This window comes from Limanda limanda, chromosome 23, assembly GCF_963576545.1.
Source record: "Limanda limanda chromosome 23, fLimLim1.1, whole genome shotgun sequence".
NCBI classification, from domain to species: domain Eukaryota; kingdom Metazoa; phylum Chordata; class Actinopteri; order Pleuronectiformes; family Pleuronectidae; genus Limanda; species Limanda limanda.
This window is the reverse complement of record NC_083658.1, coordinates 3405868-3419356: the sequence shown is the minus strand read 5'-3', so window position 1 is coordinate 3419356 and position 13489 is coordinate 3405868. Positions and strand designations below refer to the sequence as shown.

Genomic DNA, 13489 nt, shown 5'->3' with positions numbered 1-13489 from the left:
CACTTCTGCCCTCTATCCGTTAAACCTTTAATGAGAGACCTGACCAGTGGTTTGGGCGGCTTGGGCCCATCTCTGGTGATACATTAACGTACAGAGGCTGTCTCTCTCCGCTCTAGCAGGGAAGGTGAGAACGACCTCTAACCCTGTCGGTAACTCTAGAATGACGGCCCGAGCTCTGGATGCTGTCTGGCATCGGTAAGAGGATCCTGCCACAAGAGATAGACACCTCCGCTGTTACATGTACCAGACCCTTTGAGTTTCAATTAATCACCCTGAGGCTCCCAGACGGCAGGGCGTGTGTGTGTGTGTGTGTGTGTGTGTGTGTGTGTGTGCGTGTGTGCAGGAGAGGCTACAAATCAAGCCTGCCTGGTTTGTGATGACAGCGACTGATCTTCTGAACATTCCACTGCTTCCCAACTTCAGATGATTAACAGGTGCTGGTTTGTTTTATGGGATTTTTAACATATTTTGAAAAGATTTGTGTGCGTTTTACCTGCGTGACCTTGTCTGTGACGTTGTGCGTGCGGTCCTTGACTTTCGGGGCGATGATGGTTTTCTCGGAGGACGGCGACGAGGGGCACTTCTTCTCGTTGTTGGCCTCGGAGAAGTTGAGCGTGATGAGCGGGATCTTGTTGATGGCGCTGTACTTGTTGATGTTGGACTCAGAGGTGGAGCCGAGCAGGCTGGATTTGATCTGGCTCAGCGGGCCTGAAAGAGAAAGCGACAGCGGGGGGGTGTCATTGTTAAAAGTCGCCGCGTCTCCTGCCGTTGTCGGGCTATTGTGGATCTAACGGGCCTTGTGATTTGATCAGGGAGCGTGGATAGTGAGAATGGAGCGGCCCCCAACCACACAACACGGAGGATACCACAGACGCTGAAAGATAAACTCCACACCTGTGATTGACCCGTCTAGGATGAACAGGCCTTTCAGAGTTTCTCATAAAAGGATAATGAAGAACACGGTTGGTGGATTCAACGCACAATCAAAGAATGCAACTTCACACAGTTAGTCAAAGCAGCCATCCGTCTAATGAGGAGTTTACAGACTCACACAATCTGACATTAACGCCCTGGATTCTGTGGAACGATTCGACACATTCGTAACAATACTTGACAGCACTTCACACACACCACACATGTGGCCCGATGAGAGGGATCAAAAGTGAAACAGAGAGAATTGCTGATTCAGCCCCCCAACCCCACATGTTCACAACAGTACAGTACGGTGATTGAGAGTCAAGGACGGAGGAGCGGACAGCAGAGGATGAGAGATTGCATGCGCAGCTTCGATACATGCCACAGTGAGGAAAAATCATCGCAGTCGTAAAAAATAAAGCAGAACTTAGAAAAGAAAACCCAAAAAAAGCTGAAGCCATACCGCCAGCCATCCAGGAGCGAGATACTAGCAGAGCAGGAGAGAGAAGAAATAGGAGGTGAAGGGAAAAGTGGATTTATGGAAGGGTGCTTGGATTGCAGGGTCGAAAAACACTACTGGATTATTCCGTGTCAAGTCAGCACACTTCTGGGCTACACTTGGAAATCTGGCAAAATATATTAATACTGAAAGTAATGTGAGTCCAAATTGCACCTAATTCAACACATCAAGAACTTGGTCCTAATTTTAATATTGATATAAAAGTACATAAAAAATTCAAAATTTAAAGCCATTTCCCTCCCTGCGCAAAAGTGTGATGACTCGACAGGGAACGACCTCAGTTATCACATTCATCAGCACTTCAGCAGCTCTGGGAATTCAAATATTCATAAAAGTGACAAGACACAAAACACATCAGCATCTGTTACAGTAGAATTCTGATCACATTTAAACATGAGTGTGCGTCACTGAACAAGACAGTGACCTGGTTCGGTCTGGAGAGAATTCATACAGTGAAATGCATGCTGCATAAAATACAGATCCATCGCATTTAATTAAAGGAGAAAAACGAGGGAGAGCAACACCGTCTCTTTTCATTCTCTCCGACATGGGGGGCAGAGGTTAGAGGGAGAACAGGTTACAGAGAGTGGGAGGTATCATTCAGGGAAGCTTCATTGATTTTCCTCAATGAGCGAAACCAGGAGAGAGGTTTTAACGCGTCGCTTCATGCAAGAGCGTGCAGAGGTCAGTGTCTTTGATTCTCCCGAGCCGTCCCCTGGGCGCCGAGCGTGGACTCAGCAGCTCATGTGCACCGAGACTTGGCCATTTAGTGCCGTGCCTGCGGTTTGAGGCTCCACACAGAGAACTTGCAGTAACACACTGTCAGTCATGTGGCATTTTTGCATTCAACACAAACCTCAGTCATGTGGGAAAGTCATGCAGCAAGCAGGCTTTATGCAGCACATGTGTATTTATCTAAAACTCCACAAGCCCGGATGCAGCACGTTACCTCTGAGGTTGCGACCGTTGTCTGTGACGGCGGCGACACGGCGTCGGAGAGGGGAGAAAAGGGGGAGAGTGGGGATGAGAGACGGACTTCTGCTTTTATAAAGACAAATGGGGGCTGGAGTTAACCACAGTCCCCATATACAATTCATTACACTGAAGTAGATATATGAGTCTGTCAGGCAGTGGGAGCTATTTGAATGATGACTGCAGATAAGGGATTGGCCCGGAGAACTCCGGGCTCGTCTCGGGCGCCTCTACCCTGAAAGCTATGATGGGCCAAAAGGCTAATGAGCGATTTAGATCAATAACACACGCTGTAGATGATGAATCACCATAAAACTGATTAAGAGACTGGCACATCTCGCATCTCCTATTTTTGGGATTAACAGAGAGCTTGGTTATTAATATAGTGAGTGTTTGTCATGAGGAATATGTGAGAACAAAATGTTTGAGACAGTTGCTCCGGGTGTTTTCTGGAACTTTTCCTCCCAGCTCTCCAGTAAAATGACTGGAAAATGTAATTTGATTTAATATTTTAAACATTCACAAAACTCAAAACCCCAATATAGAAAATGTTGTGGTGTGGGTTTGTTAGTTTTACAGCAAACACCTGGGGCAGAGTAGCAGCAGCATCCTACCTTCACTGGCATGTCTGTCTCTGAACGCCATCTTGGAGTTGGCCCCGAAGCCTTCCATGTCATGCACGGACGACGCTCTGCGGATACTGCACACGCTCTCTCTGGAGGCGGTGGGCGTGAGGCCTGGGATTGACGGGACGGCGTTAAACGTGTCCTCCTGGTTCAGGTGCTGGTTCTGGGTGATGGCCCGGTCCTGGTACATCCTGTCCCAGGGGCCTTTGGGCGACGAGTGGTCCAAAGGCCCGGACACAGGGGTGGAGCAGTGGCTGGGGGCGATGAGGGCCCGGGTGTCGTTGGCGTAGGAGGGGCTGCAGCTCTCGCGGGTGGTGGGGAGCTGGTAGTCGTGCGTCGCCACCGAGCCGTCGCTGTGGCGAGGGGAGTCCACCAGGACGGCGTCGGGGTCTTCCTGGGGCAGGGACTGCTTGCTGATGCCCAGGAGAGGTAAGGCCGGGAAACGGAAGCGAAAGAATCTCCCTTTCCCTGACGGAGGAGAAGAGAAAAGTGTCACTCTGAATCTATTGCTTCGGAAAACATCACATAAATTCTGAGGATTGTTAAATCACTCAATTATTGTTACATTTGCTCGCACAGCACACAACCAGTTTCTTTAATGAGCCCGTGGGATCAACACAACCCCCACTGATCCTGCATTGTGATTTTCCTCGTGCGCTCGCTTCAGACCGTGCTTTCAGTCTTCAACGTCCCTGCTGATATTTCTTACTTGTTTGCCAATAGCAGTGAAAAGCCTGCCAATGCAGCTATCTTAAAAAAAGAAAAGACCACTAATGCCCACTCCGTCTCAGGCACGGGTTCAATTTACTTCAATTATTTATAGAGGAGGACATCTGCTGAAATATTATAATGGAAGTGGGGCATTGAGATTTGAGTGATTGATGGTTCCTGGGGAGATGAAGGAGACAAAGTGATATTTATGATGCTGCTGTCTTGGATAAGGCGAAGAAAGAGTTCACATGAGTTCTCTGCAACATGCACACACACACACGTACCGTTTGCAAACATGCACATTTAGAATGATCTGAAAATATCTGCAAACACGTCATGTGAGAGTCGCTCACGCTCACAGCATCTCACATATGGACGGCAAAGCCTGGCCTGCATGTTGTGAATCATTTAGTTGCCTGAACATATGCTTTACATATGAGAATGCATGTCTCACTCTCAGTCTCACTGCTGAACGAGGGGAAACCTGAGTTTATTGCCACGCCCCTTCTGGATTTTAAGCAAATTAAAGCACATTTTTGTTTATTTGTGCATCTCTGCAAAAAGTGGAGCAGCCGAGGATGTATTAAGAGACACAATAGGAGGTAAACCAGAGAACAGGATTAATGTTTAAGGCTCAGCAGGGAGCAGCGTGCATCTTTATCTTCCTTATTGCCGCTTCCACTAGGATGAGAACGAAAGAAAGTAATTTCCCACAAATTGCTCTGCGTCTGTTTGACTCAGCGTAGAGTGTTTAAATAAAGTCTCTCGTCAGATGCTGAGGATGCCGGAGAAGATAATTTGCATTTAAGTGGTGATTCAGAGCAGGATTTGAAGCTGCAGCTCAACCTTGACGGTGCAGCAGAAGGAAACAAGTCGTAAATCTTATGGAATTACAGTTATACCGGTGTTCTTGTGACGGCGAAAGTTTTTTAGTCATAGTAATGTCACTGAACAACGTGAACAAGACTGGAAGTGAGTCATCTATTATCTCTACTGCTCATCCTTTGAGGGTCAGGGAGCAGGATCAGCGCAAAACACCCATTCACACCTACCGGCCCTGAATAACTGCCCATCGTCTTTGGACACAAACACGGGAAGAACTTGCAAACTCACAGAAAGACCCCCGACCAAACCAGGACCTTTCTTTCTGTGAGGTGATATGTCGGACTACTGCACCACTGCAATGCGACCATATTGGTATTTTCATCAATCGATCCTGCTCTGCAGCTTTTCACATTTTCGACAGCTCGATTTAAACGCTGTTAAAATGCCACTTTCACAAAGTAATGAACGGCAGCTCGCGGGCATCGATGCGCTCGGAGCTCTGTGCCGAGATATAAACAGACATATAAACACATGCCATAAATCTCTTTTTAATTAACTCATAATTCAGTCACACATTCACGGCGCTGAGAACACGGTAAGTAGCTTTATTTAATTGTGGTTTTGAAAGGACTGAGCCTTTGAGTGCTGTTACATTGTGTGAGTGTGTGTGTGTGTGTGTGTGTGTGTGTGTGTGTGTGTGTGTGTGTGTGTGTGTGTGTGTGTGTGTATTTTACATGTGTGCCTCTCCAGCCCTCTCGTTCTTTACCGGCAAAAACTCACCCGCAGCTTCACACAGCCAATGGACGCTCAGTGGCCCCTGTTGCTACGATACCAGATAGCAATATTTGCATTGAATATTAATTGGGCCCTCAGATCCTCTTGTTGGGAGTGAAATGTCTCTCTGTACTGAGAGCGTGATTCAGATGTCAGGGGGTGAGAACAATAGGCCTCCATCCTTTCTTGTCCTTTTGTCTCTAATTCTTGTGCTTTTGCTTATGTTTACGCAACAATGCAGTTAATATGTTCTATCACCCTGAGGACTGTTTACCAGGGCTCCCAGTTCTGTTACTCATCAGCAGTGGAGAATAACAGGGAGAATTCTGCTGTTTCCCCACGTTGCCCTGCCCTGGTTTTATACCCAGAGAAAATTAAAGTGTGATTAAAGTGAGATTGCAATAAAGCCTGAGTAATTTTTATTGCAATTTTCTTTCATGAAAATATTCATGGGCTGAGGGTAAACGACAGGGGAATAATGTGCGATAATTGTCCCTAACTAGAATCGAACTGGAGGCAATAATGTTGCATGTGTCGCACAATGTGATCTTGTTCCCACTTTTTTCTTTTGTACTCTTTTACACCAAAGCTGCTCTACCTGGGCTTTTTAAACGTTAATGAATTTGAGCCGTTTCATCCGGTTGGGTGTAAACGCCCAGATCGCTGCTTCGCTGATCGTTTCAAAATCACATCTCGGTGGTTGTTAACACTCTGACTCACTGGATCGCTGTGCGGACAACATGCTAATGTATGCAAATGTCTGCCTTTAGTACGAGGCCTATTCTGTTTTACTCTCCTCCTGATGTGCAGCTTCACTGTTGGATGTGTACAAAGGCGTCTACTTTGCGTTTCAAGCTCTGATCCTGATCGGATACATTTTATCCAATTATGTCCATGTTCAAGAAAGGAAAGAAAAGCGAGCATAAACTAATTTATAGACCGAAAGAGTTTATCTGATTCTTAACCAATAAAAATCAACCGTAGTACAATATCGGCTCAGGACATCCCTAATCATAAAATAAATGAATCGCCTGATATTCCTCGGAAATCAGTAAAAGCATTTTACACTTCTCTCCCTGTCTATTAGTCTTGAGGCCATAGCCGAGGCCCATAAATTAACATCAGAGCGAAATGAGAGAATCAGAGCGAAATGAGAGAATCCTCGCCAGTTTCAGAACGGATGAATCGTCCTTAAGGGAGGAAAGCAATCGATAAGAAGCACCTAATGCAAGCTGCTCATTCCCTAGAAGGAGCGGCGGTAATGCAACACATGGATCATCGACTGGCTCTGAGCACAGGCAGCTGCTCCTTAGAATAGAAGCACTGCACCGTGGGTTTCACTGAGTTGCATCTGCAGCAGCTTCTCCGTCTGTGACTTTCTCTAAAGTCAAGAGTTGTTCCTGGTTTGTGACCTCTGTGCAACTGCAAGTAAAAAGTGCTCGGAAAGGTCTGCAGAATCAGCCGAGGGAGGAGGAAAGTGATGAAATACCAACGCTCTCCGGTGAGTCCTGCGACGGCAGAGGTTGTGTGTATATATATGTTATATGTTACGAGGTTATGTATTATATGGTATATGGTATATACTGCTCTGATGACGCTGTAATTGGTGCATGTGACAATAAACTTTGATTTGATTTGATTTAGTCAGAGAGAGAGAGACGGTGTCGAGCAATGAGACTCGACCTTGTAAACAAATCTGGACCTCACCTCTAAATTTGCAGGGACTCCCACGTTGATATGAAGATATGTGAATTGGCTTTAACTCATAGAGAACTGCTCCATCAGGGGATTGCCTTTATGCTACGGCTGAACAATTCCCTTGGAGGAGCGCATACAGTAGTCTTGTGTGTGATGTGCACACAAACACACACATAAAACACCCACTTAAACACTCGACACACACGTCTCCAAACTCTTTTAACCACACACCCCATGAGGCATCAGCCTGTTCAGAGCCTCATCCAATTACAGCCATCGTGAGTTGACCTCTGCTCCCCCGTGCTCCTGCTTTATATGTCACTGACGGAAAAATGGAGAAAGACGGAGACAATGAAGAGGGAGGGAGGATCAAGAGCATGTTCAAGAGCACCGCTGGGGAATGGCATTATACGCTATTACGCCGACAGCTCTGGGAAGCGGAGGGCTCCACAGCACTGCTCCAGTAGTTCATCAGGCCATCCTGGCATGCTAGGAGCTATAATTGGGCCAGACCTTTGAAATGACGGCAGGCGAACACATCAGCGTCTCCTAAACGCTGGTGTCAACATGCCAAAGGAGCTGTCTGGGAGGAAGTTCCTGCAGCTTCACGCCAGATTACTGCCCCGAGCCGGGGCGAACGCACAAGCCGGGTTTATGAATCCTGCTACAAAAGCGAGATGCCAAAGAGATGAATCAATTAAAGGAGATGGGGATGGCATGAAAGATGAATAGTGAGGTCGTGTCAAATCCTCAACATACACTGGGGGATCGGGTAAAGACACAAACAATGATAATGTTGGAAAGGTTACATGTAATAGGTCATGCCTGCTACATGTGACTTGCTCTTTCTTCAGCTCGAGTACACGCAACCGTCTGAGGATGCGTTCTACGTGTGCGTTTGTTGCACGACACCCACACAGTGGGGAATTGGGAAAATGTCATATTGTTTTGCAGCACATTTCATTCTCTAGAGTCCGTATTTGTCCTTTACTCACGTTGCTCAGCTTTGGTAGGCGAGGTGTGGTTGAGTTTCTCCAGCGAGTCGCTGCTGCCCTCCTCCAGGATGTAATCGAAGTTGAGGATGAACATCATGACCACGCCCCCCTCGCTCTTCACCGGGATGATGTGGGTGGCGCACAGGAAGTTTGAACCTAACCAGGAGGAAATTTAATTCACAGTTAGAAACAGGTGATAAACTTTATGTTTTGGGTTTGATTGAGTTGTAAAGTCACTGCAGTGTGGTTATGAAATCCAGAAATTACGAGCCCCATCAATCGTGACAGCGCCTGATTAAAAATTCAGAGCTTTTTCTCAGCCAAACAAAACACTTAAACCTGATCAAAGCTCTAAAGTAACATGACAGCTTCAAGCGAGGACGCAAATAAAACATTCGCCTCCTGTGCCGAAGTGAATCCATTAAACTTCGGTGAACTTTCACCCATGATATGAGCCTGAGTGTATAATTAATTGCAATATTAACTTCTATTTCCAGAGTTTTTACACAGGCAATGGCAAACTTGAGAAAACGCAGAGTGATTTTATATTTCAGTACGAGTGAGATGTGACCTCCTCCAGCGCGACGTGTCCACACTCTCTCATCCTGCTTTACCGACATGCACAATATAAAGTCATCGTTCCTGATAAAGACACGAAATTACCCATGAATATTTCTCACTCATTATTTCCTCCCTGAACTTTCTCAGCCTCGTGGTGGAAAAATAATTAATTGCTCTCAAACCTCAATAGTTAGAGCTGCTACGGCAAATTGAACACGACCCTGCTCTCCGCTAATGCCTCGTGACTAAATGTCCCTAATTCATCAAACAACGGAGACGAGGTTGACAGAGAAGCGACAGAGGAGTCGCACTGTGAGGTTAAATGGTGAAGGCGCACACATCGATTCACAGAACAGGACACAGACACACGTTCACACACTATTCACACACTGTCGGCACAGCATCCAGGGGCTTTGGGGTTCGTTAGGGCATTTGCTGACTGGAGATCAAACCACCGGCCTTCTGTTAAGTGGACGACCCACTCACCCTCCTGAGCCACAGCCGCTTAGCTGCAAATAAAAGATTTTAGAGAAACAATGACAAAATAGCATCTAAGTAAGTTTGGGATTAAACCGTGATTATAGAGTTATTGCTAAATGGAATGCACAGATGCTATAATAGAGTTGATTAATGTAGAAAATGAAATGCATATGAAGTTTTAAATAATTAACGTGGACATCTCTGGAAGATGCTCTCCCTCACATTAGGCTCTAAGTCCTGCTGTCACCAGGAGGCTATTTATAGTCCACCCAGCAGGCTCCCAGCCTCCAGCGTTTCTTCTCTGGGAGACACAGACACGCTGCTGCATAAACACCCGCATCCCTGGTTCCACTCGCTAAACGTGTACGCAACACACAAAAAGAATACAACTGTACATTTCCAGTGTGGTAGTTCTGTATCATCAGGCTTGAAAAATCCTATAACAAACCGACTGCTTCCCCGTTCACCACACCGGGGTTTGATTTATGCATCAGGGAGCTGGACTCCGCTGGACTAAGCAGTGCGCCGCCCCTAATAGTACATCAGTGTCAGCGTGAGTGGACGAGGCCATTCATTCCACACCGAGGGAGTTTGGTGGCGATGGGCGAGCAGCATCGCACCTCCTCCGTCTTCTGTGACAATATGCAAAAGATGACCAGTGGAGGGGGCCCCTGCTTTCGTGGTTTACAGGAACCGTCCGAGTGCACAGCAGCCGGGGGGGGGGTGTGCATAAAAGGAACGCCGTTGTAAAAAATACAAATAAAACACAAATGTGTCTGTCTCCATGGAAACAAGTGAGCGCTCCGGAGAGAAGCACACTCGCTGTGCCGAGTCAGATATTACATTCATTTGTCTCCGGTTCAACCACCGTCCTCAAGTTGAATGAGATCCTCTTCATTCCGCCGCAGATAATGTGTTTGTGGAAAACTCAGACAAAGTGGGCACAAATTGTTAGGTTTAAATACTCAGATACAAAATTATACAACAGATTTGAATGTATCCTGTATTATACAGTAACACCAGGGGCTTGTAGTGATGCTCGCAGGTGCGACACACAGAAGGAGAACAACTTGAGCTCAGGAGAGTCTTCTTCATCACCTCCCTGTGGATGAATCTCACTGCTGCGTGTGTGTGTGTGTGTGTGTGTCTCTCTGTGTGTGTGTGTGTGTGTGTGTGTGTGTGTGTGTGTACATGCAACACAACCACCTCTAAAGGTAAAGAAGTCACACATACACATCGCCTCACAGTACACGTTCACAAACCAACACACACACATGCTACACTGTGTTCAGTGTAACATTTGCATAAGGGGACGTCAGCCCAGCTTCGTAAAGCAATCAGTGGTTGTGTGCGCGTGTGCACGTGCAACATGCACGCTTGCACTCTAAAAATAAGCCACTTGGAATCCATAGACATTTATAATTCATAGGAGCTAAGTATTATGTTCCAGAAAGCATAATGGAACGACTTTTTGGGGGAACACAAGAATGAGAGGAGGCTCGGTGGTGCTGTGTGTGTGTGTGTGTGTGTGTGTGTGTGTGTGTGTGATGTGTGTACTCAGGAACCTTACATGGATACGAATGAGAAATGCATTCCTGAGATTAGCTAAAAAAAGCCATCTTTAGTTCATCATAAAGTTAATCGATGTTTTGCTCGTGCACACGCTGAGTTTTACATGTCACGTGTTTCTACTTTGCAACAATGGCTCAAATCCTGTCATGCAAATACATTTGAATTTGAAACGAGAGAGGAAGGTCAAGAGAAGTGCTCGCGAGCCTCAATCACATGCGGGGACAGGGGTCACAGATGGATGTATGTAGCTTTTAAATATAGACATGACACCAGACCAAGTGGCAGCTTGTGTCTGAGGGAGTTTTAAACATGTCAAACACGACAATAGACCGTCATGTACATGAGTGTGATGAGGTGCAGCAGAACGAAACTCATTCAAAGTCAAATCAATGTGTCAATGTGATTCATTTCCCATCTTTCCCCTCCATTTCCCATGATCCCTTACTTCACTCACTATCGGCCTCCATCACTCTTTCTCTCTCCATGTCTTTGTCTGTCCGCCCCTCTCTTCCTCTTCAATGCACACTTTGGTTCTCATTTGTTTTCTTTCTCTGTTGCCATCTTTCTTACTGTACCCCTCGCTCACTCTCTCTCTCTCTCTCTCTCTCTCTCTCTCTCTCTCTCTCTCTCTCTCTCTCTCTCTCTCTCTCTCTCTCTCTCTCTCTCTCTCTCACGCTCTCTCTCTCTCTCTCTCACGCTCTCTCTCTCTCTGCAGAAAGGGCACCGGACGTGTTGTAAGTGGACAGATCAAACAGATCCCCGGTGCTGCTGCTGCTGCCGCTCATGCTAATTTCTGCCTGTCTGCGTATCCCGCCCCAGCAGAGGGTCAAAGACAAACACACGCACACACACACACACACACACACACACACACACACACACACACACACACACGCAAACAGAAATAACATTTACATTTCTCCATAGCACACAGACAGCGATGCACACATACATGCATGCAGGCACACGCACACGCTAATGAGGCTCACGGATCTCAGTTCAGCAGTCCCAAACACACACACACACACACACACACATACACACACACACACGAAGGCTGCGGGCAGCATTAATTAGCCGAATGTTCTCTGTCCAACTAAATCTAATACGGCAGCGATGGAGCTGGTTTCCCAGTGAAATGAGTGAATGCACCTTTCAAAGGCACTAAAACAACTTTAGTCATGAGCGTCTCTGACATGAATATTTATGTGGAGCTGCAGAGCAAATCTGAGTTAATGTGAAACATCAGGTGCCATCTCGGCTTCTTCAGAAATACAAATGACCTCTTCTGTTTTTAGAGAAAGCAGCGTGACTCAGTGCTGCTCCAGTCATGATTGGGCTGAAACAGGAAAAAGAGGCTTATTTTAGTCTCTAATCCTCTGAGGACGGGGGATAGAGGAAAGTGCCGACTTGCGTTTTGTGAAAGAGGCGAAGAATCTCCAAGCTTGGCAAGGTGAAGGTGAGGGGATAAACACAGCAAACTGTCAAACAGACACATAAACATTACAGTATCCTTGGGCAGAAGCAGTTAATCCTCTATTTTTATATATATACACACTCCTGGTTTGTCAAAGTCGAATCCTTGAGCCGGAGTGGAAATCTGGGTTTTTATTGATTTAACCTTTTTCCTCTCGGCTTCATTTCCTCACCGCCTACCTGGATTAATGGGTCTACCTGTTAATCTGTTGCCACACAGATGGCTGGGCAGGATGACTACCAGGTGGATACACGGCATACGCCAAATTACATGCTGAGGGTGAGGGAGGGTGAGCGGGGGTGCTTTAATGTTTCCCGACCAAAGCTGCTTTTGAACACAGGACTACTCTGGTACTGTGAGGATTGAGCTTTAACTTTGATAAAAAGATTAAAACAGGCAGGTCTTCATACACAATGTCACCTCTGTGCCGGTGGGATTAGACTACATGTCTCTGCAATAAACGGCAGCCATGCCTGGGCCACCTGAGGACACGAGTCCTGGATGTAAACACAGTTACACATGCAGACAGATGGAGACTCCTGCATCGACTCTGGAACAGATGCTCCTGGCCAAAACGGAGATGTTTGGAAACGATGACACTGTTGTGCTGTTCAATTCGGATGCGGAGCCAAAACGCTTGTGTGGACTATTGAAAACAGTTGCAGATTTGACCTTGACCTTTTGGACGGACAGCGGCGACACTGTTGGTTCACATGAGGACGGATCAACTGACCAACTGCTCCTTCTGTCTTCATTTAACAGAGCGATCCAACACACACACACACACACACACACACACACACACACGCACACACACACACACACCATGCTCACCTCACTTGACGGCCAACTCTCCATTATTTCCTTCAACTCATATTAAACCCACTCCATCAGGGTTGTGTCAGCGGGGTCTCGTTTTAAGCTTGAGAGCTCAGCGCTGCTCTGTGGCGAAGGTGATGTATTCCCCCTTTTATTCTCAGTTTCATTTCATTTCATTTCCCTGAATCAATCATGAGGCAGTGATGGCTTTGAGATGAGAAACACTGTCGCTCCTGGGACATGAAGCTGTTTCTAAAAAGATTTCCTAAAACAAGTAAAAATCTAGTTTGGCATTAACCTGTTCCCTAAGGTCTGCTTTGTTATCATATGTTGTTACAGCTACGTTTCGCAGACTGAAGAAACCTAAATAATTAAGCAAACATCGCTGAGTGCACGGCTTCATGCTCATAGGCAGCGCAGTGAGACGAGTTTTAGTTTCAACAAGCTGGAAATTTCATTCGATTCTATTTCCACCATCAATAATTAAGACAATGCAGCTTAACGTGTGTCCACCGCGGCCGGGGAGCTGAGACGCACACGTACA

The 13489-nt window shown here is 46.4% G+C and overlaps 1 protein-coding gene across 1 annotated transcript in view; it reads right to left on the bottom strand.

Annotated features, from left to right (window-relative positions):
* kcnh7 (potassium channel, voltage gated eag related subfamily H, member 7) overlaps positions 1-13489 on the bottom strand; it is a 51797-nt gene that overhangs the window by 25684 nt on the left and 12624 nt on the right. Inside the window, exons 3-7 of the mRNA XM_061066994.1 lie at positions 8037-8192; positions 3022-3501; positions 2385-2405; positions 1379-1402; positions 494-708 (exon numbers count right to left, since the gene is read on the bottom strand). Coding sequence (XP_060922977.1) covers positions 494-708; positions 1379-1402; positions 2385-2405; positions 3022-3501; positions 8037-8192 — 896 coding nt within the window. The remainder of the gene's footprint in view (positions 1-493; positions 709-1378; positions 1403-2384; positions 2406-3021; positions 3502-8036; positions 8193-13489) is intronic.